Here is a 26,334-nt window from a genome sequence, read left to right on the forward strand (position 1 = left end):
TTGGGTTATTAATTAGATACATAAGATGATATACTGCTATACTGCAATCTGAATGAATATCTTTACTCAGAATTAACAGGACAATTGATCCAATAATACGTTCAACAATAAATACAAAATCTAAACATATTCTAATCCATTTTGAATTCACAAATGTTTTATTGGACCGAGCAAATGCAAAAACAACAAAAACACAAGGATATATAAATATTCACCAAACAGGCATAAATGGTAACAAAAAGAAACAACGACGTCAAACATATTACAAAAAAGTTAACGTGTTCAATTCAAAAAAAAGACAATACTGTCTCATCTTGGTTCACTTATTTACTTTTACTGCTCCGCCATATGTGTGTCATTACAGCTGCTCAGGGTAGGATACCGTATCTAAATTAGGCTCTTTCGATTTCACCAAAACCTACTATAGACCTTTTTGGCTCAGCAGGAATCCTTCTCACAATGAAAGCTTTTTTCATTCATTCTGTCACCAAAATTACCCACAGAGTGTGGGTTAACTCCTAGAGAATTGGATCAAGCTGTCATTGTGGTTAAGTTAATGTGCTGGACTGACTGCTTCATATTGTAGTGCCTTCACCCTTCAGGCTGCATCCACACATATGGCATCATTCATAAAAGTTTATAAGAAGAGTGAAGAGAGGACAGTGGTTTCCGTTACACAGTATAGAGAATAGATAATTCACATCATACTCACACAGTGAGCTGTGTCAACAATACAGTGGCTCTCGGCCACATCGCCTCAGTGCAGTATCTCAACATAGTGGAAGAGTAAACAATACAATACTGTTTGTGTATTTTCCCTGACAGGCTTGCAGTGTACAAACTTGCAAAACACCACAACTACCTAGCATAACAACTTAACCCATGCATATTAAATAACGCTGACACTGACAATGATGTCACAGTCTGTGCAGCAACAGGAGGTTACTGTTGGTCGTGTGGTTGCAACTTGCAATCAATTTTGTTACATTACTTTTAACCCGTATGAGACTCCAGGTATGGGTACCAGAGGATTTAGACTGATGCAAAACTAGGGTAGCAGTACCATGCAAATTTGGGGAGTTTTGGCCCCATTCATATTTTGTGTCACCATAATTGTGTTATATTAATGTAACTATTATATAATAAGATATCATGGCCTGGTCCATAGCTTATGTGTCCATATTCTACAAGCTCTATGCTTACTACATAAGGTAATCTATAGGAATGGTGATTATTACATGGGCATTCTGTGCTTTCAAGCACAGAATGCAGGCAGACTTGATTGCCTATCAGTTAAATGCTTTCATTTATATTAATCTTTAACTTTAATGTGCCTGTAGTAAACAATGGGTAGAATTTGAATGTTTAGGGTCAATCCAATTGGTTGGTTTAAATGTAATTAGGCCTAGGATTGTTGGGTTGAGTTTATTATTCTGTGGTTCTTCGGCTAAGAAATGTCGACATTTAGACAAAAATGGTGGGCGTTGAGGGATGGAGGGGAGGGGAGGGGGAGCCATCGGAGGGCGTGTGTCCTAAGAGCATTTCCTTCTCTCTGGGCATGCACGGCCCAGTCATGTGTTGGCTGTGGGAGTGGTAGAGACGCAGGAAGGCTATGATTGATTGGGTGAGCCACAGAGCTGTGACGAACCACAATGATGCCTGAGGACAGAGGGAGACAGACAGGCAGACCAGATCAAATGCATGCACATAAACACAGTCAGTCAAGAACACTAATCAATTACCCTTAGAAAACACTATTTCATATATCAGAATCAGAAAATTCCCCGGAGAGGTACAGTAATAAGCATAGACCAACTTTCAAATAATCACCCCTACCTGTGCAAGATTTAGCTCTGTGTAGAAGGAGGAAGTGTCCACATCCAGGTAAAGGGGGACAGACTCGGACTCTGCACAACTGCACACAAACGAAACATAACTGGGTGAAATAGACTACAAATTGAGCACCAAGATGAATAAAACCTGATTTATAATTAGTTCTGCGTTGGTGTCAAATACGCAAAATAGCAATCTCACATGTGTCGCAATGCAACAGGAGTCCTGAGCTTGTAGATCAACTATTTCCGGTGACCTGGCGTGCAACTAAATATAAATCAGGCTTAACATTACATGGTGCCTGCATCCTGGTCACAAGCGTCTATCATTCTGATAGATAATGATAGATGCTTGTGAAAAATAAAGAATGTTGTTCCATGAGTAGCCTCGATACCCAGGCTTTATTTTTTATGAGTCTAAGCTGCTATAAACACAGTGAGGTGCACTGTACAACACACCACATACACAATTATACTTATTGTTACAAATGACAAGGAGAATAGCACTGTCGTCATTACCGCTTGATTACAATGTAATCATGCAGTAATGATGACATATTGCTATTGAAATTGAATTTGTTAGATTCAATGAAAAGTTTGACTTTTTGCCCAAGAGACATGCAAGCCACGGTAATGCTAACCTCAGCAGATGCTTATTTGCAGCAGCCCATAAAACACTGGTGTAGCCAGTGAGCAGCGTGTGTACAGTATACTAATGTATCTACATCGATTCGAAGATTTAGTATTAGCCCAAAGATTGTTTCGTGATGGCAAAATATTTAGTATACCGTATTATTAATATTGTTCCTTATGCTCTAGCTACCCTGTTTGGCTGCTCTGACGCCTCCCTCACGCTGCGTCCGCTGCCATATAGCCATATACTATACAGCAGACGCTCATGCTCGCCTCGGTACACTAGTAGCCAAAATAATTTCAACTGAGTGGAAGACACCCACTGTACCTTGTTTCACAATCACTAAATGGCTTAACGAATTTCTATCACTGATACACTTGGAGAGGCTGCGTTGCAACGGCTAGGACAGTCTAGCAACATTTGAATATATATGGGGCCCTATTACGGCTCACCTCGACTCCACTGTATAACTGCTGATCTGCATGCCCTGCTACTGTGTATGCTCTGTTGTTTCAAAACTGTTGTATTCATATACCTCATTAGTCATTATGATAGGCCTGTCACTCGTTTATTATACATTATATAGTCTGGTGTATGTGTCATTGTTATGTATGTCTTGATTCTCATGTCCATAAAAAAAAAAAAAGTATTATTTATAATATATTATATTATTACCTGTAAGGGCGTGTGTTGTCATCGGTGACCGTGTCACACCAGGAGGCCAAGCCCAGTGACAATGTCATGCTGGCTCCTCCAGACAAGAAGAGCACACACAGACTCAGTAACACCGTCAGGAAGGAGGAGAACAGGGTGCTAATGAACAAACAACATGATAGACAATTAGATATGGGATAAAACACAATATATATGACAATAAACAATGTATTTATAAATTACATTATCTTACAGAAAGTCTTTGAATATTTTCACTCTATCCAATGCTAAGAAGCACTACTGTGATTATTGCCCACACAGAATCTGATAAAATGCTAACTGTCCCATGTTTACCTGATGACATTATTTTATCAGGCCATGTTTATAGACGTTATTGGCTCTTTATTATGACCATAGCACCCATGGAGACTAACTATGATGATATCAAGTATCAACATAATAGTCCAAACAATATAGGCTAAAATACCTCATTTGGTCTTTTCTGTAAAGGTGGCTAAATTCTGGAACTCTCACCTGGAGAAAACTAGAGTAGGCCTACAATGTCAATGTTTTAATAGAGGACTCAGATTATCAGATTATGGCTGGCTAAAACAGTGCTCACATGGATAGATTATGACAGTTGACGGCTAAATCTTTAAGCTTACTTTTTTTTTAAATGCACATTTTAATTTTATTTATTCATGTACGGTACTTAAACCTCATTTGTGAAATATAGGCCTGGCCTACACACAAAATCTGAAAGAATCCTACCTGTGGCACTGGCAGGGTGGGCTCTTCAGCAGAGACATACAATAGGCCTACTATATTCACTCAGCCTGCAGTGCGTAGCGGCGTAGCCTACAGTAGGTCCTACGACTCCTATTTATTATTTTGCAGGGGTGACTGATGTATCAACTCCTAGCCAAAACGCAATACGTGCAGAGTGCAGACCAGTCGAGTCACGTGCTCAAGTGTTTTATTTGGGTAGTATGTCCTCCTGAAATGCCCCCAGCCCAAATATTATTCTTTCTGATACTGTAAGTTCTCAGTCTTGAATGATTGAAATTGAATCTACTAGGCCTACTCTTTGTACACTAAAACACATCATGGGTTTGTCTGATGTGGTGTCAAATTGTTAGCTGTGTGTTTATTTACTCGTCATGTCGTCCGTGGAGATAGAAGAGACTCCTCCAGCCTTGCGCGGCACCATACAGCACTGTGAAAATTCCGACAAACGTAGCGAACTGGCACGCTGCTGGCGGACCCCACTGCTGGACCACCAGATGAGAGATGTCCCCCGGCTGACCCGTCAGCTCCGTGCGGTTCTCAGTCCTCCAGAAACCCGTGGAAAAGAGCGCACAGCGCCCCTTGAACGCGGATCCGTTGAGAGCCAGCGGAACGACCACCAGTAGCCCCGCCAGGACCGACAGGGTGTGGGCTGCGCAGTGGGCCAGCAACAGTCGTCGATCGAGCTCCATGTCTGAAGTTCAATAGTGTTAAACAAGAAACTGGACTCTGAATACAGTTTAGGTTGTTAAAAAATAATTGGCATTATCAAATTCCCTTGTTATTTCCAGGCCAACCCAACGGCACCCGGGCGGGGTTAGGTAGCGGTCTATTACTCTATTTACAGCACAAGGCAGGCATGGATCTGTTTCTGTTATACAACGCCCCTCATATACTACAAAACTTGCCAGCGATGACGCACTCGCCACAGTGCCACACGCATGTCTGTTTTGCCTTGGTGAGACAGACGATCCATTCTGTGCATTATATGCTCGTTGCAGACAGTGCGTGCAAATTATTTCATGCTGGGAATGCTTATTGTCCATGTGAGTTATAAGTAAGTGTAATAGCAACTATACATACCTAATGTTATGTTTCATATTTTTTTGGCCTATCTGGACTTCTTGGAAAAATCACACCCGTGTGAACTGAGTGGTGCATTCTGTCCAAAAATCCAGCAAATCGTTACACACTATCTCTATAATCATGTGTTCAAGATGGATCTGTCCCATATTTCATATTCCATCATAATTGGCTAACATTGGCTTTCAAAGTTTGCAGGATTGGCCCTTTTGAAACAAAAAGCCTCAAATCATGAACACAGCGTGCAACTAATACTGAAATATTTTACAGACTTTCCTATGCTGAGGAATATATCCAACCCTTTTCACATTGGCCTGTTATAGCGCCACCAACAGGTGGAATTTTGCAAAACACATTTTTGGAACAAAATGCCTCAAATCATTCAATTGCCATCAATGGTGTAAGAACAAATGGGCCTGGCACCCTTTTCACATTGGTCTATGATTTAGGTCTATTTTGTAGGGCTCTTTTTTGTTAATTCATATAAACAACCCTTAACCATGGTTCAAATTTGCTGTTTTAATTTAAAGCCTTTCGCTCCTATAGCCCTAGATGCCCACCACCATCGTGAGTAAAGCTGCACTATGTAACCTCCTCTTCTACCCATTTGAAACCAGTTTCCTGCACAATTGCTGGACTTTTAACACCTGCCTGGCCTGCTTGGGCAGGGGATAGCCTACATAGGCCTATAATAATTCGTGTCAAATCCTGTCTGACTGTCTGAACAGCATGCAGGGAGACAAAATACAACCACCCCAACGGTATAAGTTATATTGTATTAAAAATACTCTACTATACAGACTAGATACATTTATATTTTATTCATGAAAATAAAAAGTTACATTATAGTAGTGTAGTGCCACTTTAAGGGAATGGTGGGGTGCCCTACTGCCCTTTGCCCCTTTCCCAAATTATCTGCAAGCACATCAGTGCAGCACATCACTGCTGCTGAATGGAGGAATGCTGGGCAGGGTTGGACTTGGCTGTGTAGTTTCAAGGGCCAGTTGCCGCCCCACCCCCACGGGAGGAGAAACAGCCACTAGGCTATACTAGCCATTGCCAATCTACATTAAATCAGCATTTAAAGAATGTTTGAATGATAGATAGTAGGCTAGTAGTAGTAGAAGATATTGGATGATATGGATAATGGATATTATTAACTAAAGTTTCCAAGCTCTGTTTACACCCTATTGTAAACAAGTGCATGCTTTATGACAGTTAACAGTTTTGTATTGAGTTGTGCTTGAAATGTAGGCTACTGTAATTATCCAATGTTAATATCAACACAATACTTACTTTCCATAGTTAATTTGACATGTTTACATTGCCAAAGAAAGCATTGTCAATGTAAACAAATAAACATGTTTTCTCTCATTTTATACATAGGATATTTCTATGTCTTGTCCATTTGTCTTAAGGCATTCAGAATATTTTATAGCCTACACATGGACTGCATGCATCTTCTGTTATATTTTGTATTCTTATTTTGGTATTTCCTCATAAATGAAATAGACCAGGCTACATCGGCAAAGGTGCTCACCAATGGCATAATATATCAGTAAATCATTTTCATATAGCCTTGCCCGTTTTTGAGAAACATTTTGGGTGACAGTCACAGTGTAACTAACTGCACTGTAAAAGTCTCAGTGTTGAGTATGTAATGTATATTTTCTGACTTTTTATGTTTTGTTTGACAGCCAGTGGATTACCATGGACACTTGACAAGTTTGTATTTGCTCAATAAATAGGATGGAGGAATGGAATTAAAATAAATTGATGGCAGTGGTGGGATTTGAACCCACGCCTCCATAGAGACTGGAGCCTAAATCCAGCGCCTTAGACCACTCGGCCACACTACCCACAAATTCCTCTTTTGTGTCCTTTAATGGTCATGTCTGTTTGACAAAGGATAGTGTTTTAACTGACTATAGTCACAGCAGAAATGACATGGCTTTTAGATTGTGGACCACATTATAGACTACAAACTAGAAACACTCTAGTGACTGTAGGCCAGGTTTAACACCCAGCAAAAAAATACATTAGGTGGGATTTGCCAGTAGTCGAGCTGCATCATCAAATCTACACAGTGCCAAGTCAGCAGGTTCATGAGGAAATGTTAAAATAGCAGAGGATGGTTTCGATCCATCGACCTCTGGGTTATGGGCCCAGCACGCTTCCGCTGCGCCACTCTGCTCTTAGTTAATAGCAGGAATTTTACTTACAATAGTATTTCCACCACTGCCTTTGAGTGCAGAACCCCTGGTTATGTATTTTTATGCATGACAACAACGAATAGACAATTTACAATTTACAATTTAGGCATTTAGCAGACGCTCTTAATCCAGAGCGATTTACATTAAGCAAGAACAAAAGCATGGGAATACATCACATAAAAACATTTATCATGAAACATGCGTAAGCTAAGAAAGTAACAGTGGAATATCTATATAATGAAACTTATACATATAAACTATACATATATACTACTATGCTATACAGTCATATGTACTATGGCGTGCTATGACTATATACAATGCAATTCTAGTGCTGTCTACATAACATGCTATAAGTCTGTTTCAAATGCTATCTAAGTCTACAGAAGTGCTATCTAGGGTAGAGTACCAAGTACACTCAGTACAGTACAGTATAGTGTATAGAGTAGACCATGGACTTGGGTTCGAGGCTCGAGCCTCTCCAACATGCAGCCTAGAAAAGCAGTTGAAGAGACAGAGGGGGAAAAAAGAGAGATCATTAGAAACTAAGGTACTGCTTATAATTTATACCTTTCATGATTCATCTACTGTATGTGAAAACGTAAAACTTAAATAAAAAGTTATTTAAATAAATAAATAAACTAAGGTACATGGAACATAGCCTAGTCCGGTGGCTTGGTTTAAATTTGAGCCTATAGGAGCCCTTGTCAAATATCAAATTAATATCAAATTAATGAAATATGTGAAAATACGCCTAGTATTTTTCAGACTATATACATCATAAAATGATCAGATTATTTCCAAATGTGATAAAGTTGACTTATTTTGACATTATTAACGTCACAGAACATGAAATATCATCAAGAACACCTTTATTGCAATGAAGAATACAAATTAACTAGAACTCTCGCCATCCAGGTGGTCAGTTGTCCGGGTGCCCACTCATCCAGGTACCCAGTTTTCCAGGTGGCCACTTGTGCAGGGTGACCACTTGCTCAGTCAGACTATTTGGGTGCGGTACTGTAGATACTGTACCATACTGTAACGTTCTGATCAGTGAATGTAGAAATTGTGATGTAATTTGCATCGCAGCAAAATGTTGCGCAATAACAGTATGGCACACAAAAAGTGGAGGCAATGTAGTGCAGATGGATTCCTGTGGCATGCAGAATTTCTTTGTGCATGGAGAGATGTGTGCTGTAGGAGTGGTCTCGTAGGAGAAGCCGGACAGATAAATGGGCATATTGGTTTGCTCCCCCTTTCCATTATAGAGGTTGTTGTAGGAGGAGAGTGCCAGCCTGCTGAGGTGTGTCTTGGGGATTGACACACCTGGTCCCAATTATCCCCTTGGGTATAAAAGCAGGCTGGCTGAGGCCATATTCTCTCTCTCTCCCCTGCACAGGTCACACTGCCTGTTTGGTTATGCTTGTTTGAAGTAGTTTCAGTTGCTTTCTGCACTCGCACATACAGTCCATGTTCACACAGCCATACACACTTTACACTACTGATGTCACTGACCTCATACATTTAGCACCTTTTAAGCCTTATTTAGTTATAAATAAAATGTTAAGTTTAATCCTGTGTGTCGTCTTCCTTTTTGTAATGTGAGCCAGTTCATGACGGAGTGCTGGTGGCCCAGATACCTACTTGGTAGACTTCAAAAGCCTATAGGATAGGAACCCAAATCTCGAGCCCTGCCCATGTTTCATGCATATTCCAGTTGTGACACATCTGCCAGTCACCCACAATTTGATAGGACCTATGAGGTCATGACACATTGACAAAGGGAAAATGTACGTCATCTTGTCTCTAACAAACATTAAATGCCATTAATAAAGAGAATGTAATGTTTGTTTTGCATCACCTAATCAACACGAGTTAGACTTTAATATATTAGCGCCCCTCACTTCACACGGGTGTGATATTTTCTATTAATTGTCAGAGCAGACCTCTCATTCTGTGGACCAAGTGAATAGAAAAAAACCCCCAAATAAAAACAGGTTAATCTTGAGCTTTTAGGCCTATTCATGGAAAGTGTAAGAATTCAGCTTGGGGGACCTGGCAAGCCTATGATGTTGCGACAGAAACATTTGTCAATCTGGCAAAGCATCCCTTCCAGCAGCTAGATGACTGACATCACTTCCGGACCAGGAGCTTGAAAGACAGTCATTTTGTACGACAAATCCAGTCCTTTGAGCTCCCTCCATGACAAACTGAAGCGGCTTAAGAGGTGAAGAAGGTGCTCAAAAGTCAAAACAAAATCATAGATGTACAGTAAGTCCTATCAACAGGCAAAACGTCAAGCACACTCAGATGATCTATGACTTTATTTAAACCGCAGGGCTACACATATTTAAAAACAATAAAAAGCCTAATATATTACATACAGAACTTTTGTAAATGTTTTCCCACCCAACATAAGTCCATCATTTCTCAGTACTACACTACTGCTGAGCACACTGCTCTTCCATGGTCTCCTTAGAGCCGACATGGATAACTTCAACTGCGTGCTGTCTCTTCCTCCTCTCATCTGCCCAGGCTGTCTTCTCCTGGCAGTTTGTTTTCTCTTGTGTCTCCGTCTCCTTTTCCTCAGTCTGAGAAGAGCTTGGGTAAAGAAGAAGAAAATAACATTATACCTTTGCCCCTCACACAGGGCAAGTAAAACAAAATGACATGACCATGTGGAATTTCAGGTGTGGAATTCCTCACTATGTCCATGCGCATAGCGCAAACCAAAACACACGTATTAAATTCGTTTTGGGATAATAGTTCTGTTAATTTCTCTTCATAATAGCCAATGAGACTAGAAACTGTGATGCTTGTATACTGACCTAAAGACGTCGATAATTGTGCCTGGAGGCTCCTCTGAGATTCTCACACACTTGGCTGGCGGTTGGTCCGAGTTTGGAACTAAAACATTTAACAAAAGGTTCAGAAATTTGTACTTTGGTACTAGATTATGTAAATTTGTCGATACGTCTTTGTTTCTTCCTTGTTACTGAGACTTCAATCAGTAAACCACGAAACAAAGCAAAAAAAACTAAACATGAGGTACCACCTCCGGAGCAGGTCCCAAATTAGGTCTTAGTTCTTGTAGTGGAAAGAGCCATGAAATGTAAAGACCTTGTTTGAGGACATGAGTGTCAGTGAGGCGCTGGGCTCTGGGCTTGTTTTCAACTGGTTTATTGGACTTCATCTCACAAGCAGCAGCCTCCACCTTATATAGTAGCAGATTATACACAAGAGGTTAAAACAGAAAATAGCAGCAGCATAATGATACTAATCACATATAACAAATATTGTATACAGATAAGGTAAAATCCACCTCGATAACGGCAGAATGAGGGATAATGTCGACAGGAAGCTTTTCCTTTCTTCTCCTCTGGATGGCGTGCTTGTTCACCTCTGCAGATCAAAAGGCATGATGTTATGTTGTGGTCCTATTGCTGGTTCCCCCCATAGACATATATAAAGGCTAGATGGATCAAGGCGGAGTCTCTGACCTAGTTCACCCGGCAACCATCTTGCTTCGGGGCTACAGTACAGTATGTTCAATGGCAGGATTTTCAAACGGGTTGGTTTATTACAAACGAAAAATCAATTTATATGTTTTTTATATGAACATCGTATAAGTATGCGGATGTCTTTGACGTTTATAACAAACCAAACCGTTTGAAAATCGGTTGAAAGTTATGGTTATTTAAAAAGTACTGCCCCATAGACACAATGTTATGCTGCCCCGAGGTAAGATGGCCACCACATAGCACATTTGATCCACTGGAACAGGTTCTTGTAGTGCCGATCTGAAATAACATAATGTTTGGGTGCCAAGTGCTGTAGTCTAGGTTTTTTCAGAGGGCACCACCTCGGACGATTAGCAGGCAGTGTATTCATAGAACACACTACTGGGTGTAAGTAATGTACGTGTACTGTACATACCGTTGGGTTCATACTGATGTTGCAGATCCTCAACTCGCAGCTGTAGTTTGAGCTTGTCACTTTGTCCCTGTTGAGAATGAAGCAATGCTGCAAAGGTCACTGCATTAATTCCAAAAATCTGATATGATTAGTTATTATGAGTTTTTAAAAATCAGCCTCAGGTCTAAATGGGTTCAAGTTAAATGTTCTTTTCATACAGTATATTGAAGTGATGTGTTTAATACTATAGACTTAATGAAACCATGTGGAAGAGCTGACCTGCTTGACCAGTCGTTCAGCTGCGAAGAGTTTCCTCTCCAGCTCCAGACATCTCTGGCTCTCTGACAGAGCCTTCATTCTCTGACGAGACAGTTCATCCCCCATACGTTCTGCATCCTTACTGGAGACATAAACACACATTAACATCCTAAGGCAGGAAGGATCGTGTACAAAAAAAAAGTGTAGGTTCTCACACTGAACCATGTACAACCATGTGTCTTTCCCTACATCCCTGTACGAAGGCACATTTTACCTTTATAATTCTTTACAGAGCACCAAACTAACTAAAATAAAAGTGGCCCTGTGTTAAGTAATTTAGGCCACACAGTTCTTAACACTCCTTAGTGAATCATAGGAAAATACTACGTGACAACCAGGAATAGTCTGGTGGCCACCGGAGAGACAGGTGACTGCCGCAATGTAGACGGCACCCAGGAGCAGTATGGGTTGGCATCCCAGCCTGTGTCTTCCATGAGGAAGAAGCCCAACAAACCCACGGTGAGGCCTTTAGGAGGGCCATTCAAGCCGCAAGCGGAGCATGCGGCACTATCATGGGCCAGGTGGAGCCTGCAGAACCATTGCGGCTCGAGAATCCACCATTCCTGAATGAAGTGCCTGGTGCTGGGAGTCTGGTGCAACGCACAGGGGCTGGACCTGGTGAGAGCAGGACTGGACCTGGTGAGACGTAGGAAGGGCCCGGACAGGAGTCAACCCACAGAGCCTAGTCCTTCCAGACATCAGAATAGTACCTCCCAGTCCCGGCAGAGTAGTTCAGGAGGAACGGATTGTGTGGCCCTGGTTTTTCCCTAATGGGACTGATCGAGGGTAGCTACTGGGACGTACGTCGGGACTTGATCACCCTGGCTGGGTCACCTGAGTGAGGGGTATTATGTTGGGAGAACCTTGGGATCACTGAGGATACATCCCAGGTGCATCCATGCAATGTACTGTTTTAAGTTACCGGTATTTAAAATCATTACAAAAAAAACAATTAGTGGGACAAACTGAGCAAATGACAGACCAAATACATAAAGAGTCAAACTCACGTAGAGTTGTTTAGCTTCATTAGGAGCAGGTCAGTGTAGTAGGTTTCATCCTGATTTCCACTGTCTGCTGGAGCAGGACACACTGGCTGCTGCGACTTAAACATCATCTGCAAACCAAACACAATATGTAACTTCCAACAATGATTCTCTTGCAACAATTGATAGATTCATAAGATATGTAGACATAGAGGGGCGATCACATTAAACATCTTAATCCTCCTTCCTTCACACTGTGAGGAAAACAAGATCGGAATGTTTTATTGACGTTTTTACATGCTAGTGCTGTGACCTCTTTTCCAAGTTAGGGATTCCCATCCCTAACTCTGACGTTCCCTTCCCCCAGTCAAGTAAGTGGAAGACATTTAAATATTCAAAATAAGGGATTCAATTATTTTACCTCCACTTTCTCCAGTTTCTGGAGTTTGCTCACAAGGCTCTGGATCTCTGAGTTTTTGTCAGACAACATGGACTGGAGCCTCTCCATCTGAGCTGGATCAGCCCGGGAGCCATGGAGCTGCATCAGAGTGGCCACCTGGACCTAACACACATGATACAAACATACTCATATGATTGACATAACATACATCCATGATTACATACTCATAATCTTCTTTTTGTTCAAATGGAATAAAAAAAAATGTGGTATCGCGAAACGTATCTTCCAGGAACAGGAATTGATCATTTTTTAATGATGCCCGGATTGCCCGCAGTGGTTCTCAAAGTCGGTTCAGGGACTCCCATGATTCATCGACAGGATTCTAAATCGACCCTTTTACAGGTCTTTAAGTGAGTGTACAAATGGAACCAAATTAGTCATTTGGTTCCATTTGTACACTGTCAGATTTATATTTGTATTAGTTTCTGTGCGCAATATGTGATCGTGTCCTAATCAAATGCTAGTTGAGTTAATTAGTACGCATTTGTGTGTGTGTGTGTGTTACCTTCATGCGGTGTAGCTGTTGCTTGGTGAAGGCATGTTGTGTCTGTAGAGACTTGTACTGGACCTTCATACTAATGAGTTTTCTTTCCATGTCAGCCCGCTTGTCCTCCAACTATGATGAAAATAAATATTGGTCACCACCGGCATAACAAATGTATTTGAGGTGCCATTTTCATGAACACATTAGCTTAGGATTTCACATAAATATGCTTTTGTAGCTACACTTCATAGTGACACACTAGCTGGATTAAAATATTATTTTGTAAGATGTTACATAAACATGTTACTTAATGTAAATATTTTTTATTAAAACAGATGCTTGCAAGCATGTGAGAAAGTTTCATTGTGCACATCTTGGGACTGTGAAATCTGCTTAGATCACCATTAGGACTCTCAATAGAAGTTGGCACTACAACAGGTCAACAAAGAATATATGAAAAATAAAATAAATGGGGGAACACTTTCTTATTTCCATTATCATAATAGCGACGATCAGAGGGGGATATCAAAAGCAGAAACAGGAATCCCCCTGGCAGATACATTTTATTTTACCTCAGCGAAGAGGGAGTTTCCCTTGCTGTTGGGGTCTTGTGCTTGTTGTAGAAGCTGTTCCAGCTGAATCTGTAGGTCTTGGTTGGCTTCACGGGATTTCTATAAGAATGGAAGACAGGGATGACTTGACACTTTTCCTCAATCATAAAAACCAAGCATTCCATTTAGGGATGGGAATTATTGATTAAAGTTGATACGTTTTGATAAGCTTATCGTCGATCAACCGGTTAGTTGATGAGCGGCGTTACAATAAAAATCTGAGAATCTCCATTTCCCTCAATGTCTAACTTTAAAATAAATCTACACTTTGCTGATATACAGAAAGAAAAGGCATATTATATTCCTTGATCAAATTATTTGACCATTTGCGATACAGGGCCAGGCAAAGGCATCTTTGTATGAGAAATAGAATGAAATGAAGTGCACTGTCTTGTCTGTCACATCACATGCAAATCAATTAGTTATTAACTGTTAAATTGACTAATTTCTTAACGGCGATTAATCAATTAACTATTAACATTCCTAATTCCATTCCAGACAACTAAACTTACCCAATACGAGAACAAAATATAAAATTAGCTGCAAGAACTGACCCATTATGGTTTGTGTTTTGTGTAGCACTTAATTTCTGTCTTACCATAATATTGTATTGTGAGGACATAGGAAAATGTGACATTTGACTACTTCTCACAGTGCAGTCTGCTGGAAAATCTAAATGGCACGTTAGTGTAAAAACACTGTCTCTTTACAATGGAGAAGTCTAAAACCACAGACAACACAAACAGTGGTTTTCACACATTTTCATGTCTTCTCCCCCCCCCCCCCCCCCATCTGTGCCAGGGAGCGGCCGATCTACAAGCTCACAACACATCACATTGTGTTGTGGGCTTGTAGACTGGCTATTTCTGAATAGCTTAAGTATAGGGTTAGTGTTTAAACAGATTTTGAAGCTGTAATACTTAATTTAGCTGGGGATCTCCTGGAACCCCTGAGGGTTCCCCAGACCAACCTTTGAGAACCACTGAAATAAAATACAGTGATGGTAATGTCATCGTTTACCTCTAGTGCATTGAACCAGGAAACTGCCTCTTTCTCTCTCTCCTCTTTGTCGTCTGTAATTCGCTGGAGTTGACGCTGCAGATTGCAATTTGTCAGTAGCATCTGCTCCTCTTTGTACTGAGCTTCCTGTAATGATTGCTCCAGTTCCATCTAGGGATGAAGACAAGCAACAATTAAATTACTTTTGGAAATGCAGACGGTGGTAAGATTAGATTGTCCACATATTAAAATATAAATGTATTATACTATATGTTGACCAAAGACGTTGTTTCATTGAATATTTTAATTGATGTTAGGCATGATACAAGTGCAAATATCGTTCACAGTCAGTAGGCAAAAAAACAACATACCAGTCTTAATCCCACTAAAGTTTTGCGGGATTAAGACTTGTATGTTGTTTTTAAACTTTCAAACAAATATTTGATGGGTGAAATGCATTACTGCTGATTGCCTATTTTCAGTGAAGAGATTTGGTGCACAGGGAAAGGGAATGGACCAAGTACAGACCCTAGTCAACAAAGTATGCAGGTAGGGCTTCAGTAGTTGAACTCTAGTGTTCTTTAACGTCTTTACCTTAACTTCCTCCAGCTCCATGTTCTTAGTCTGCAGTTCCAGCATCTCGGAGGACATGGTGTCCTGGGCGTGTTCGGTCAAAGCTCGTAGTTCCTCTATCTTGTTGCTCAGAGTCACAGTCTGGACTTCCAGTTTATGTCTGAGCTGTTTCTCATTCAGCTGTGATTCCTCCAAGTCTGACCGCATCCTCTCCACCTGAATGAGCAGACAGACACATTCAATGAACTGACCACAACATATCAATGAACAGACAGCCTCAAAATAGGGATTGATTATTTTATTAAATTAGATCAACTAATTCGATTCGTTTTGATTAACTGCCCCCACTAGTACCTTTTCCTTGAGTTCAGCCAGCACAATGCTATGTTTCCTCTCCAACTGTTCTTCTTGTTGCTGCAGCTGTTGTCCATGTTGGCTTTTAATAGATTTATAGTCTGAAGACAAGGACTCCAGAATCTGGATTTTCAACTCCAGCTCCCGCTTCAGAGAATATTTATCCTGCTCCAAAGCCTAAAAGACACAAGATTACAATATCTGTAATAATCCAAGAGAAATAGAGGTACAACAAGGGTTTCACAAACATATCAGCGTGAGACCCGAACTGAAACCCAAACTTACAAAAACACATTAAGAATTACCCACTTAAAGGACAACTTTAGTTTTCAACCAAGGTTCATGTTTTAAGTTATTAGTGAAAGTAAAAGGTGAGTGTTACATTTTTTTAATTTGCTGCTTTCTTTCGTTTTAGCGTTTTTAGCCATTTCGAACAAGTGGCTAAATATGTATTTCCCCCCCCCTTTTGTTTGCTTCTTCGCCTGCCTTAGGTGGTTCGGGCATCTAGTTAGGATTCCTCTCGGCCGTCTCCCTAGGGAGGTCCTTGATGCACGTCCCATTGGGAGGAGACCCCAGGGAAGACCAAGGCGCAGTTGGAGGAAACACAGACTCACTGGCCTTGGAACATCTCAGGATCCCCCAGGAAGAAGTCACTAATGTTGCTCTGGAGAGGGAAGTCTGGAGCACTCTGGTAGAGCTGTTGCTGGTTGAAGATGGATGGACAAGTGGCTAAATACTGTATGTATTTTTTTGTTGTCATTTACTATAGTCCTACTAGACCCCTATATATACACACTATAGTAAATCATCGCTATAAAATAAATACATATTTACTTGCGCAAGCAGAGCGCGCAAGTAATCGTTTCGCTTGGTCTCTTCGAAGTGAAGCCAAGTTTTCTTCAACGGTAAATCTGTGCCTGGTTTGCTGGGACTAGTTACAACATTACGTCATCCTTGAGAGAGTACATGGTGTGTATATGACGTAATGTTACAAGTTACAAGTTACAAGTTACAACATTACGTCATATACACACCATGTACTCTCTCAAGGATGACGTAATGTTGTAACTAGTCCCAGCAAACCAGGCACAGATTTACCGTTGAAGAAAACTTGGCTTCACTTTTTGGAACCAAGTAACCACAGTATACTGCTAATCAAATTACAACTACATACTCTGTATGTAGTTGTAACTAGAACTAGAACTGCACTCTGCCGAGTGCATACTTGCTTGTTGCACACTAGTAGGCCATAAATGGCCTACTAGTGCGCAAGCAGAGCGCGCAAGTACTTTCGACCGCTACAAACCGCTACAAACTGTCAAATCTCAGTTTCTGCCTCTATTTATATGTCATTTGTAAGTTGATTAGCGGTATACTGTGGTTACTTTGCGCCCTATGCACCGTCCCAGCCTTTTCGATGCGTATGCACCGTCCCAGCAATGACTAATGACTAGACATACGTATACATATACATATATTATATAGAGTATGTAGTTGTAATTTGATTAGCAGTATACTGTGGTTACTTTGCGCCCTATGCACCGTCCCAGCCTTTTCGATGCGTATGCACCGTCCCAGCAATGACTAATGACTAGACATACGTATACATATACATTATACTATATAGAGTATGTAGTTGTAATTTGATTAGCAGTATACTGTGGTTACTTGGTGCCAAAAAGTGACAGCCGTCTTTTTCAACCGTTTTTATGTATATGCAAATCTGTGCCTGGTTTGCTGGGACCAGATTACACATTACGTCATCGTTGAGAGCTGGGACCAGAGTACTTGGTGTGTATATGTATGACTAGCTCTCAGTGATGACGTAAGAGATATGGTCATCTGTGTAGTCTGGTCCCAGCAGACCAGGCACAGATTTACAAATTACAAATCACATTACAACTACATACAGAGTATGTAGTTGTAATTTGATTAGCAGTATACTGTGGTTACTTGGTTCCAAAAAGTGAAGCCAAGTTTTTTTCAACCGTAGGTTTGTGCCTGGTTTGCTGGGACCAGTTACAACATTACGTCATCGTTGTGAACTGGGACCAGAGTACATGGTGTGTATATGACGTAATGTTGTAACTTGTAACTTGTAACTAGTCCCAGCAAACCAGGCACAGACTGTATGTAGTTGTTCTAGTTACAACTACATACAGAGTATGTAGTTGTAATTTGATTAGCAGTATACTGTGGTTACTTGGTTCCAAAAAGTGAAGCCAAGTTTTCTTCAACGGTAAATCTGTGCCTGGTTTGCTGGGACTAGTTACAACATTACGTCATCCTTGAGAGAGTACATGGTGTGTATATGACGTAATGTTGTAACTTGTAACTTGTAACTTGTAACATTACGTCATATACACACCATGTACTCTCTCAAGGATGACGTAATGTTGTAACTAGTCCCAGCAAACCAGGCACAGATTTACCGTTGAAGAAAACTTGGCTTCACTTCGAAGAGACCAAGCGAAACGATTACTTGCGCGCTCTGCTTGCGCAAGTAACAACTACATACAGTCTGTGCCTGGTTTGCTGGGACTAGTTACAAGTTACAAGTTACAACATTACGTCATATACACACCATGTACTCTGGTCCCAGTTCACAACGATGACGTAATGTTGTAACTGGTCCCAGCAAACCAGGCACAAACCTACGGTTGAAAAAAACTTGGCTTCACTTTTTGGAACCAAGTAACCACAGTATACTGCTAATCAAATTACAACTACATACTCTGTATGTAGTTACTTGCGCAAGCAGAGCGCGCAAGTAATCATTTCGCTTGGTCTCTTCGAAGTGAAGCCAAGTTTTCTTCAACCATAAGTCTGTGCCTGGTTTGCTGGGACCAGTTACAACATTACGTCATCCTTGAGAGAGTACATGGTGTGTATATGACGTAATGTTACAAGTTACAAGTTACAACATTACGTCATATACACACCATGTACTCTCTCAAGGATGACGTAATGTTGTAACTGGTCCCAGCAAACCAGGCACAGACTTACGGTTGAAAAAAACTTGGCTTCACTTTTTGGAACCAAGTAACCACAGTATACTGCTAATCAAATTACAACTACATACTCTGTATGTAGTTGTAATGTGATTTGTAATTTGTAAATCTGTGCCTTGAAGTTAGAGACACATATTACTCTGATCATGATTTAGTATTAATATCACTATAGTACAAAAATAAATTACAAAAATGAAATACATTTAAAACAATTGACAATTTACAATAAGTAATAAAATAATTATACTGTATAATATATTTTAATTCAGTTTATATACCTTTTTTTTCATCACATATCAATGATTCATTTTTCTGTAAAAAAGTAGTTAGGTAGCAAATAGTTACACGTAATGATTATACATTTCAAACGTTCCTTCACAGAGATACTGAGATGTGATACTTTCCAGCGGTCGAAAGTACTTGCGCGCTAGTAGGCCATTTATGGCCTACTAGTGTGCAACAAGCAAGTATGCACTCGGCAGAGTGCAGTTCTAGTTAGTGCTATGTTCGAATGCCCCCGCCCTCCCTGTCAAAAATAGCAAAAATCGCTAAAACGAAAGAAAGCAGCAAATGGAAAGAAAAAAAAAGAACACCCATCTTTTACTTTCTCCAATAACCTAAAACATGAACCTTGGTTGAAAAAAATTGTCCTTTAAGCATTTTAAAACTAGTGAAAATAAGAGAAAAAACATTGTTTAGGAATCACTGGTCTAAAGTTTGTCATTTGTGCTCCGATTGGCATTTTGAAATCAGTAATATATTGGTCACTTCAGAGTCATCATACCTCCATAGCATTGGTCATCTCCACTCGCTGTCCCTCCAGTTGAGTCTCTAGTGCCGTCTGGTGCTCGATGAGGTCCAGGCCAGCCCGACCAGCTGTTTGCAGCTGGTCATCTTTATCCTTCAGCTGGCTTCTCAACCGCTGGACCTCATCCTCTGTTGACTCACTCATCTGCAGTGGTGGAAGTAATAAAGTACATTTAGTGGTACTATGTGCCGTTTTCGTATCTGGATTTTACTTGTTGAAATTTATTTTTGCCACTCAGTAAGCAGTAACTTCCGAGTATGATGATTTCACGCACATAACATACCCTGCCAATTTTGCCTAGATGTACGCAATATTAAAGGGAACAGATGGAGCAATGCTCATGGAAGAATATAATTGAAAGGAAAGCTATGTATCATGACAGAAGGTAGCTACTGCCTACTGTGGAAATTAGTTGTTCTAGATGTAGCCCCTAGACTCTAGAGAGGCAGAGGTAAAATTACATCAGTGACCAGAGTATTTAAAGCCTTTCTGAACAGGCAGGTAACAGTCTGAAATCTGTGGGGCCTCACAACATTGCTGGTAGCATGTTGTTGAGAGGGCTGATGTTTGAGTGCCAACCTGTTATTAAATTGGTAAGCCTGTTTGCTGGAAGTATTGCATCTTCGTTTTATACTGCTATCTTGTATGGTCTACAATGATAGTTTGCAGTGGCACTTTTGGTGCCGTTATGTGGATGTTTACCTGTCCTGAATTGTTTGGGGAGTGGCCTCCCCAGTAACATGTAGGCATTTAAACTGGATTAATGTGAGTATTATACCATGCGTGTGCTAAACTGAACAAAAACGTGTTGATACCGGTATATATTCTGTTGTATTTGACCTGCAAGTGTATTGTGTAAGTTGTAACTATCATGCCATTGTTACAGCTACAGGTGGAGGCCTATTTTGCCTGTGTAGGTGTGTGCATGTAGCCATTGAGTTATCTGGTAAAGCAATAATTTATTCCCCTATATTTAGTTATTGCCTGTGACATTTTATAGAGCGTATGGTGGTGCATTATGATGTAATCTTTTTATTATTATTCCTTGTGTGGTATTTTATTCCTTTCATTTCAATCTCTTGACACTTTTAAACTTTTATATGCAAATAAAGTCAGCTGTTAATATATTTTTCTATGAAATAAACTATTTGCCATTTTGTACTGCTTTGGTCCAGTCTCAAATATTTATTAGCGGGGTTACATAGAAAAAGACCACTTTCAGTCTTTCACTTTAGCAGAACCGGGGCGGCACTTCCGCGGCAGAAGAAGACCCCTCGCTTCAACTGGGTTCGAGTACTTGTAATAATATACTTGTAATATTGACAAAATATCGTGTGTAGATAATAGCCTAAGATTTAGACTCTCGTAGATGTATTGATCGAATCGATAAATGCATCTACGAGAGTCGGAATCGATAAATAAATCTACGAGTCTAAATCTTAGGATATGTATGTCACTGATCTGTTCTTTTTGCCAAGCGACACCGTTGTAAGACACAGTATAGTCAGTCAAGGCTACACACACTGTAGCCTAGCCTAAATTTTAGACTCTCGTAGAGGTATTTTTCGATTCCTCTACGAGTCTGAACCTTAAGCTATCAGCCTCGCTAGCTAGGCTTCTACGTGACAGTTATTATAGTTTATAATTATACGTGACACGAGTACAGACTACATGTATAAATTAAACAAACACTAACTATTAAGAAACAAAGACATAATAGCTTCATGTGAACCTACCTTTTACTGCAATACAAACTACTAAATCTAAATCCACTCGATCCACTGCGCGCCGATCAATTTGAAAACCTTATTCCCTTATCCCCACCCAGAGTAATCTAGTAAGAGTGGCGACACTTTGATCTCGTCCCAAACATTGGAACTATCCCATTGAGATAGAATGAGCACGTCCGCATTCCATTGTTCCAATGGGAGTCAATGCTAGTGTCGCCACTCTCGTACTAAACCACTCGGGTTTTACCGGAACTTACTTACTACCGGAAACAATAAAATAAAAGCATATCCTTTATGCAATTTCAATTAAAATTAGCTGTTTTTTATTTTATTTAAGTCTTAACAGTTAATTACATAACATTTCAAGCACAACGCAATACAAAAAACTAAGGGAGTAAAAAAAGATTGCCTAGAGGTGGAGAGGTGTGCTAGGATGCCCTTTACTTTGAAAGAACAAATCTTTTTCCGGTTCTGCTGTAGCCTGCAATGGCGCTGATGACGCACCTAGAGGGGAAGTAGGAAGTAGCCTCAGCCTGCATTTTCCAAAACAAACGGAATATACGACTGGGAAAGAGACTATTATCTAATTAACGTTATGGTATGCATATATACACTTATACATACAATGTTTTACACGTAATGACTATATAGAAATGCAAAAATACTGAGAATAAAAACGACGAGTAGCCTTACATGAGAGGTACAGGGCTAGATCCTGTTTATGTCTATTAATTTGGTTCAGCTCTTTTTCTACAGTCTAGTATGGTTCAGCTGGATGCTGGACTATGTATACATTGTTTTCCTTTATGCTTGTTTATAAATCTTTTCCATGAATGAGTTTTTAGTTTTTCATTTATATATTTCGCAGGCGATGAGATGAATGCTACAGCAGTAACAGCAGTGCTGCTGATATAACTCAAAATGTAAACACTGCGCACTAAAGAATAAAGAAAAAATATCAAATCATATATATTATAACACTGGCCTGTAGCAATTTACCACAAATAACACATAAGAATGTTATTTAGATAGCATGTTATACATCATTATTGTGTGGTTGGTTTGATGTTTACTTGTATCCTATAATTCTTTAAGGCACTGCATTTGTGTATTCTTTTTTTCACTCTTTGACTATTTATTCACCCTGTTCATGTTTAGATGTGGTGGTTAATAGATAATGGATGTTATTTTTGTCTATGGGGTTGTGATGGATTAGCTGCAATTTGCAACACTAGATTTATTGAGGGCCTCCTATGCCCAGTTTGTGTAAACTCCAACAGCCAATAAGGGACCATGATTCTTGGTGACGTAACTAAGGTACGTTTCAACTGGTGTATATATAAGGTCAATAACGGGTCTAAAGGATTTAGAATAACAGAGAGCTCTAGGACTCAGAGTAGCAGTCATACCCAGACAGCAGAGAGCTCTCAGAGAAGCAGTCGTACCCAGACAGCAGCAGAGAGCTTTAGGACTCAGAGCAGCAGTCGTACCAGCAGTGGTGAGCGCACCTCATGGTGTGCTCTGCTTGCACACAAGTAGGCCTACTTGTGTGCAAGGCGCAAGTTGGCAGCTCGACGGAGTGCATTTTTAGTTTAAATAATTTAATCTAGACTTTCAATACCCTCCATTGACAGCCCATTGATCCAAATGGAAATTTCCGATCTGCTTGTATTAAACAACATTAAACTCACCAACATTGCAGCTGTAGGGCAAGCTTGAATTATCCTCTTTCAATCGGCAAAGCATTTGTTGCACCACTCAAAAATCCACCGTAGACATGTTATGAGCTACTTTCTGCTAAGAAATTCCGTGCCGTGATAATTTGTTTCTGAGTGTTGGAGTTTGGAAGCGTATCGTCTGAAGTCATTGAGTGGCCCTGCGTACCACCCGTTTCGAATTTGCACATAGGAGGCAGCAGCACGATGCATTAATGAAAACGAGAACCAGAAAGTAGCTCATAACATGTCTACATGGTGGATTTTTATGAAAGGAACGCTTTTCAGATTGAAAGAGGATAATTCAAGCTTGACCTACAGCTGCAATGTTGGTGACTTTAACGTTGTTTAATACAAGCAGATCGGAAATTTCTATTTGGATCACTGGGCTGTCGATGGAGGGTATTGCAACTCTAGATTCAAGTTAACCCATTAAAAAAAATCTAGTGTTGCAAATTGCGGCTAGTGGTGGATGGATGTATGTATCTAATACGGTAATAATAATAAGACGGTTTTGAATAGATAATGGATGTAGATCTAATGTTGTGTTTCTGTATAGGTGTGTGTATGTGATAGATAATGGATCTGGAGCAGAGGGACAGACTGTCAGAGCTGGTGGAGGAGTTGACCACATCAGGAGAACCGCAGCTCAGCCAGGACAAGATGAAGGAAGTCAAGAAGATTTGCAAGTATGTGCCCGCACAAACACGCACGCAGGCCATGCGGCATGCACGCGGACAAATAAATCAAGCTGTGAACCCTTATGGAGGGTTTGTACCAACAGAGTTTCTAAGCACCAGGATAAACTAGCTCCATAACGATGCAGACTGAGTACTACAGACCTGTTAGCGGATTCTAATGAAAATAAACCGATCTTATGGACCTGGTGACCTACTGCCTGTGATTAGGAGATGTCTGACGTGGCGTTGGTCGCGTTGTCCGAATAAATCTAACCCTAACGTTACCTCAGTCTTAACTGGCCATGTAAGTCAGTTTCACTTCCGTGTTTCCTAATCACAGCCAGTAGGCTGCGATACATGCAGTAGGTCGATAAGATCATCTTGATACTACTGGTGATTATCGGTTGATAACATTCAAAGCGTGTGGATCTTTACTGGTCATCAGAAATCATCACCAGACCAGATATCTATGTGTAGATAGACCTGTATTGATCCCGCAATGGGAAATTCACGCTTCAGAGGAAGCACAGCAGTTAGAGAACAGATGCAGTCCTACATACAGTCATACATAAGCACGGTAGATACAGCTAATAGAACGATTAAATTAAACACTATTAGCAATACAATATGCATAGAAACAAATACACACAATCACAGTGTCAATATGGTATCAGCAGAGTACACTGAAATCAATATAGTGTCAACTGACAAAATTAAGTGAATTTAAAATTTCAACTGTTTTTTCATACACCATAGCACGAACACAAAGTGCACTTATGCAATGTGTCAGCCATTCAAATATTGTGTAAACAAGAATACATAGAATGTTCTTCACCTGAAACTGGACCAATTTCTGTGACACAATTTGTCGTACAACGATGTATAAGGGGTTAATATCTACAAACAGAACTTATTCAGGAATATCTAGTAGTAGCAGGAGATGAAAAACATGCCCTTTCTTCTCTCTCCCAGAGGTTCCAACGACTACATAGAACATGTGTACCGCTCTCTCATGTCCCAGCTCAACCAGGAGCATGCAGAGATCAGACTGTCTGCCTTCCAGATTGCCACAGAGCTCTTCTCCAGATCACACCATTTCAGAACACTACTGGTGGATAACTTCCAGGTACTGTGTTCTTCCACTGTGACACAAGCTTATAAATGTCACCTTAGAAGTAGAGATGTTCCTGAAGAAACTTCTGTGGCAAAATGTTTACCAAAATGGAGGTCCTTGAAATTAAAACCTTGAAAATTGTTGTATGTATGTATGTATCCATGTACGTGTAACAGCTTTATTTAACCTAGAGTAACATTGCGGTATTAAACCTCTTTTGCAAGTGAGAATCACTGTTTTAGGCAAGCGGCACAATTGTGTGATGGATTATAAAGGCGATATACGTCTCTTCCAGGAGTTTTTAGAGTTGACAGTGGAGACAGACTCGGACCAGCCCCTCCCTCCTCCTAAAGAGGTTGCAAAGAAATTGAAGTCATTGGCTGTACAGACTGTCCAATCGTGGCAGACCTCCTACGGATCAGCCTACAAGAAGCTAGCACTGGGCTATCACTTCCTCAAGCAGGTCAAGAAGGTGAGGGAATGTAGTTCTGATGAAGGCCGAAACGCGTAGGTCAACAACTTTTTTTAACCTTGCTTTTTTTAATTATGGAACAAGGATGTTTCTACTTGAACTGAACAGAGTTGCTTTGGATCTTCTTTAAGCCATTTTGGGGCGGGAACCCCTTTTGGTGTTTTAAACATTATGTTATAATTTAGCAATTGAGAAATAGCAGATCGGCTATTTTTGAAAAATCATTAAAATGTGCCTCAAAACTTTGACGTCAGACCTGAATGGGTTAAACTTCACCACCATAATTTGTCCTTCCACTGTGATTTTGTACAAACAAAGGTATAGAACTTTTACAGAATTCTTGTCCTGAATCTATAAAACTCTCTACAAAGAGCACCTGCTTACAATTTTCTACATCTTAAGGACCCACAAAGCGCATATTTTCTTTCCTGAAAGATTATTCTGATTCAGATATACTGTATATCGGCCAAACTGATATATCGGTCGGGTACTACTGCTGATTATAAAATCACCCCACCATTCTGTCTGTCTGTGTCTGTCAGGTGGACTTCCATGACGTGGAGGCCCGGACCCTGGCAGAGAGGAGGAGAGAAGAGGAGAGACAGCAGAAGATGGAGAGGATCTATGGAGAGAGAGTGGAGAAAGTTGCCAAAGAGATGGAAGGTTAAAATAATAACCATTAATAAACATAGAATGCGTGCACGAGGCGAGCGCGCGTGCGCGCACACACACACACACACACACACACACACACACACACACACACACACACACACACATACACACACACAAAATCAAGGTATATGTCCTCAGTCACGATACAGCAAGCATGTCATGTCACCCAGCATTCCATGGGCACAAGTAGTAGTGTAGGAATCCTAAGTTCCAAACCCCCTCCAACA

The 26,334-nt window shown here is 40.4% G+C and overlaps 3 protein-coding genes across 4 annotated transcripts in view; 1 reads left to right on the forward strand and 2 right to left on the reverse strand.

Annotated features, from left to right (window-relative positions):
• Positions 1–97: 97 nt before the first annotated feature.
• On the reverse strand, positions 98–4,785 carry LOC308322975 (transmembrane protein 179). Its single transcript, XM_080774511.1, has 4 exons — positions 4,276–4,785; positions 3,142–3,279; positions 1,837–1,915; positions 98–1,659 (listed from the first exon to the last, which is right to left on the reverse strand). Exons 1-4 carry the CDS (start codon positions 4,596–4,598, stop codon positions 1,465–1,467), a joined length of 735 nt encoding a protein of 244 aa, XP_080630637.1. The 5' UTR covers positions 4,599–4,785; the 3' UTR covers positions 98–1,464.
• Positions 4,786–9,511: 4,726 nt separating this feature from the next.
• spdl1 (spindle apparatus coiled-coil protein 1) lies at positions 9,512–21,541 on the reverse strand. Of its 2 annotated transcripts, none has more exons than XM_080774050.1 (15): positions 21,458–21,541; positions 19,698–19,865; positions 15,903–16,079; positions 15,570–15,764; positions 14,997–15,146; positions 13,938–14,036; positions 13,387–13,497; positions 12,843–12,977; positions 12,446–12,552; positions 11,400–11,520; positions 11,142–11,208; positions 10,528–10,607; positions 10,326–10,419; positions 10,034–10,112; positions 9,512–9,806 (listed from the first exon to the last, which is right to left on the reverse strand). In XM_080774050.1, exons 2-15 carry the CDS (start codon positions 19,863–19,865, stop codon positions 9,647–9,649), a joined length of 1,743 nt encoding a protein of 580 aa, XP_080630176.1. In that variant the 5' UTR covers positions 21,458–21,541; the 3' UTR covers positions 9,512–9,646. The 2 variants fall into 2 exon arrangements, with proteins under 2 accessions (XP_080630176.1, XP_080630175.1); XM_080774049.1 differs by having other exon boundaries at positions 12,843–12,983.
• Positions 21,542–21,950: 409 nt separating this feature from the next.
• The window catches only part of uvssa (UV-stimulated scaffold protein A), a 48,972-nt gene continuing 44,588 nt past the window's right edge, over positions 21,951–26,334 (forward strand). The window contains exons 1-5 of the mRNA XM_080774099.1: positions 21,951–22,049; positions 23,726–23,855; positions 24,819–24,972; positions 25,256–25,432; positions 25,975–26,095. Coding sequence (XP_080630225.1) covers positions 23,746–23,855; positions 24,819–24,972; positions 25,256–25,432; positions 25,975–26,095 — 562 coding nt within the window. The 5' untranslated portion in view covers positions 21,951–22,049; positions 23,726–23,745. The remainder of the gene's footprint in view (positions 22,050–23,725; positions 23,856–24,818; positions 24,973–25,255; positions 25,433–25,974; positions 26,096–26,334) is intronic.

Source organism: Protomyctophum bolini, assembly GCF_963924005.1.
Source record: "Protomyctophum bolini genome assembly, chromosome: 10".
Lineage (NCBI taxonomy): Eukaryota > Metazoa > Chordata > Actinopteri > Myctophiformes > Myctophidae > Protomyctophum > Protomyctophum bolini.

What these genes read in the sequence shown, in the direction of transcription:
- spdl1 (XM_080774049.1), bottom strand. Translation starts at nt 19,865, where the DNA reads ATGAGTGAGTCAACAGAGGATGAGGTCCAGCGGTTGAGAAGCCAGCTG. An exon ending in ACATCAGTATGAACCCAACG is followed by an intron (nt 10,608 to 11,141) that starts GTATGTACAGTA and finishes TTTGATCTGCAG; the next exon opens with AGGTGAACAAGCACGCCATC. An exon ending in CACTCATGTCCTCAAACAAG is followed by an intron (nt 10,113 to 10,325) that starts GTCTTTACATTT and finishes TAAATGTTTTAG; the next exon opens with TTCCAAACTCGGACCAACCG.
- LOC308322975 (XM_080774511.1), bottom strand. Translation starts at nt 4,598, where the DNA reads ATGGAGCTCGATCGACGACTGTTGCTGGCCCACTGCGCAGCCCACACC. An exon ending in GACAACACACGCCCTTACAG is followed by an intron (nt 1,916 to 3,141) that starts GTAATAATATAA and finishes GTTTGTGTGCAG; the next exon opens with TTGTGCAGAGTCCGAGTCTG. An exon ending in CAGAGCTAAATCTTGCACAG is followed by an intron (nt 1,660 to 1,836) that starts GTAGGGGTGATT and finishes CTCTGTCCTCAG; the next exon opens with GCATCATTGTGGTTCGTCAC.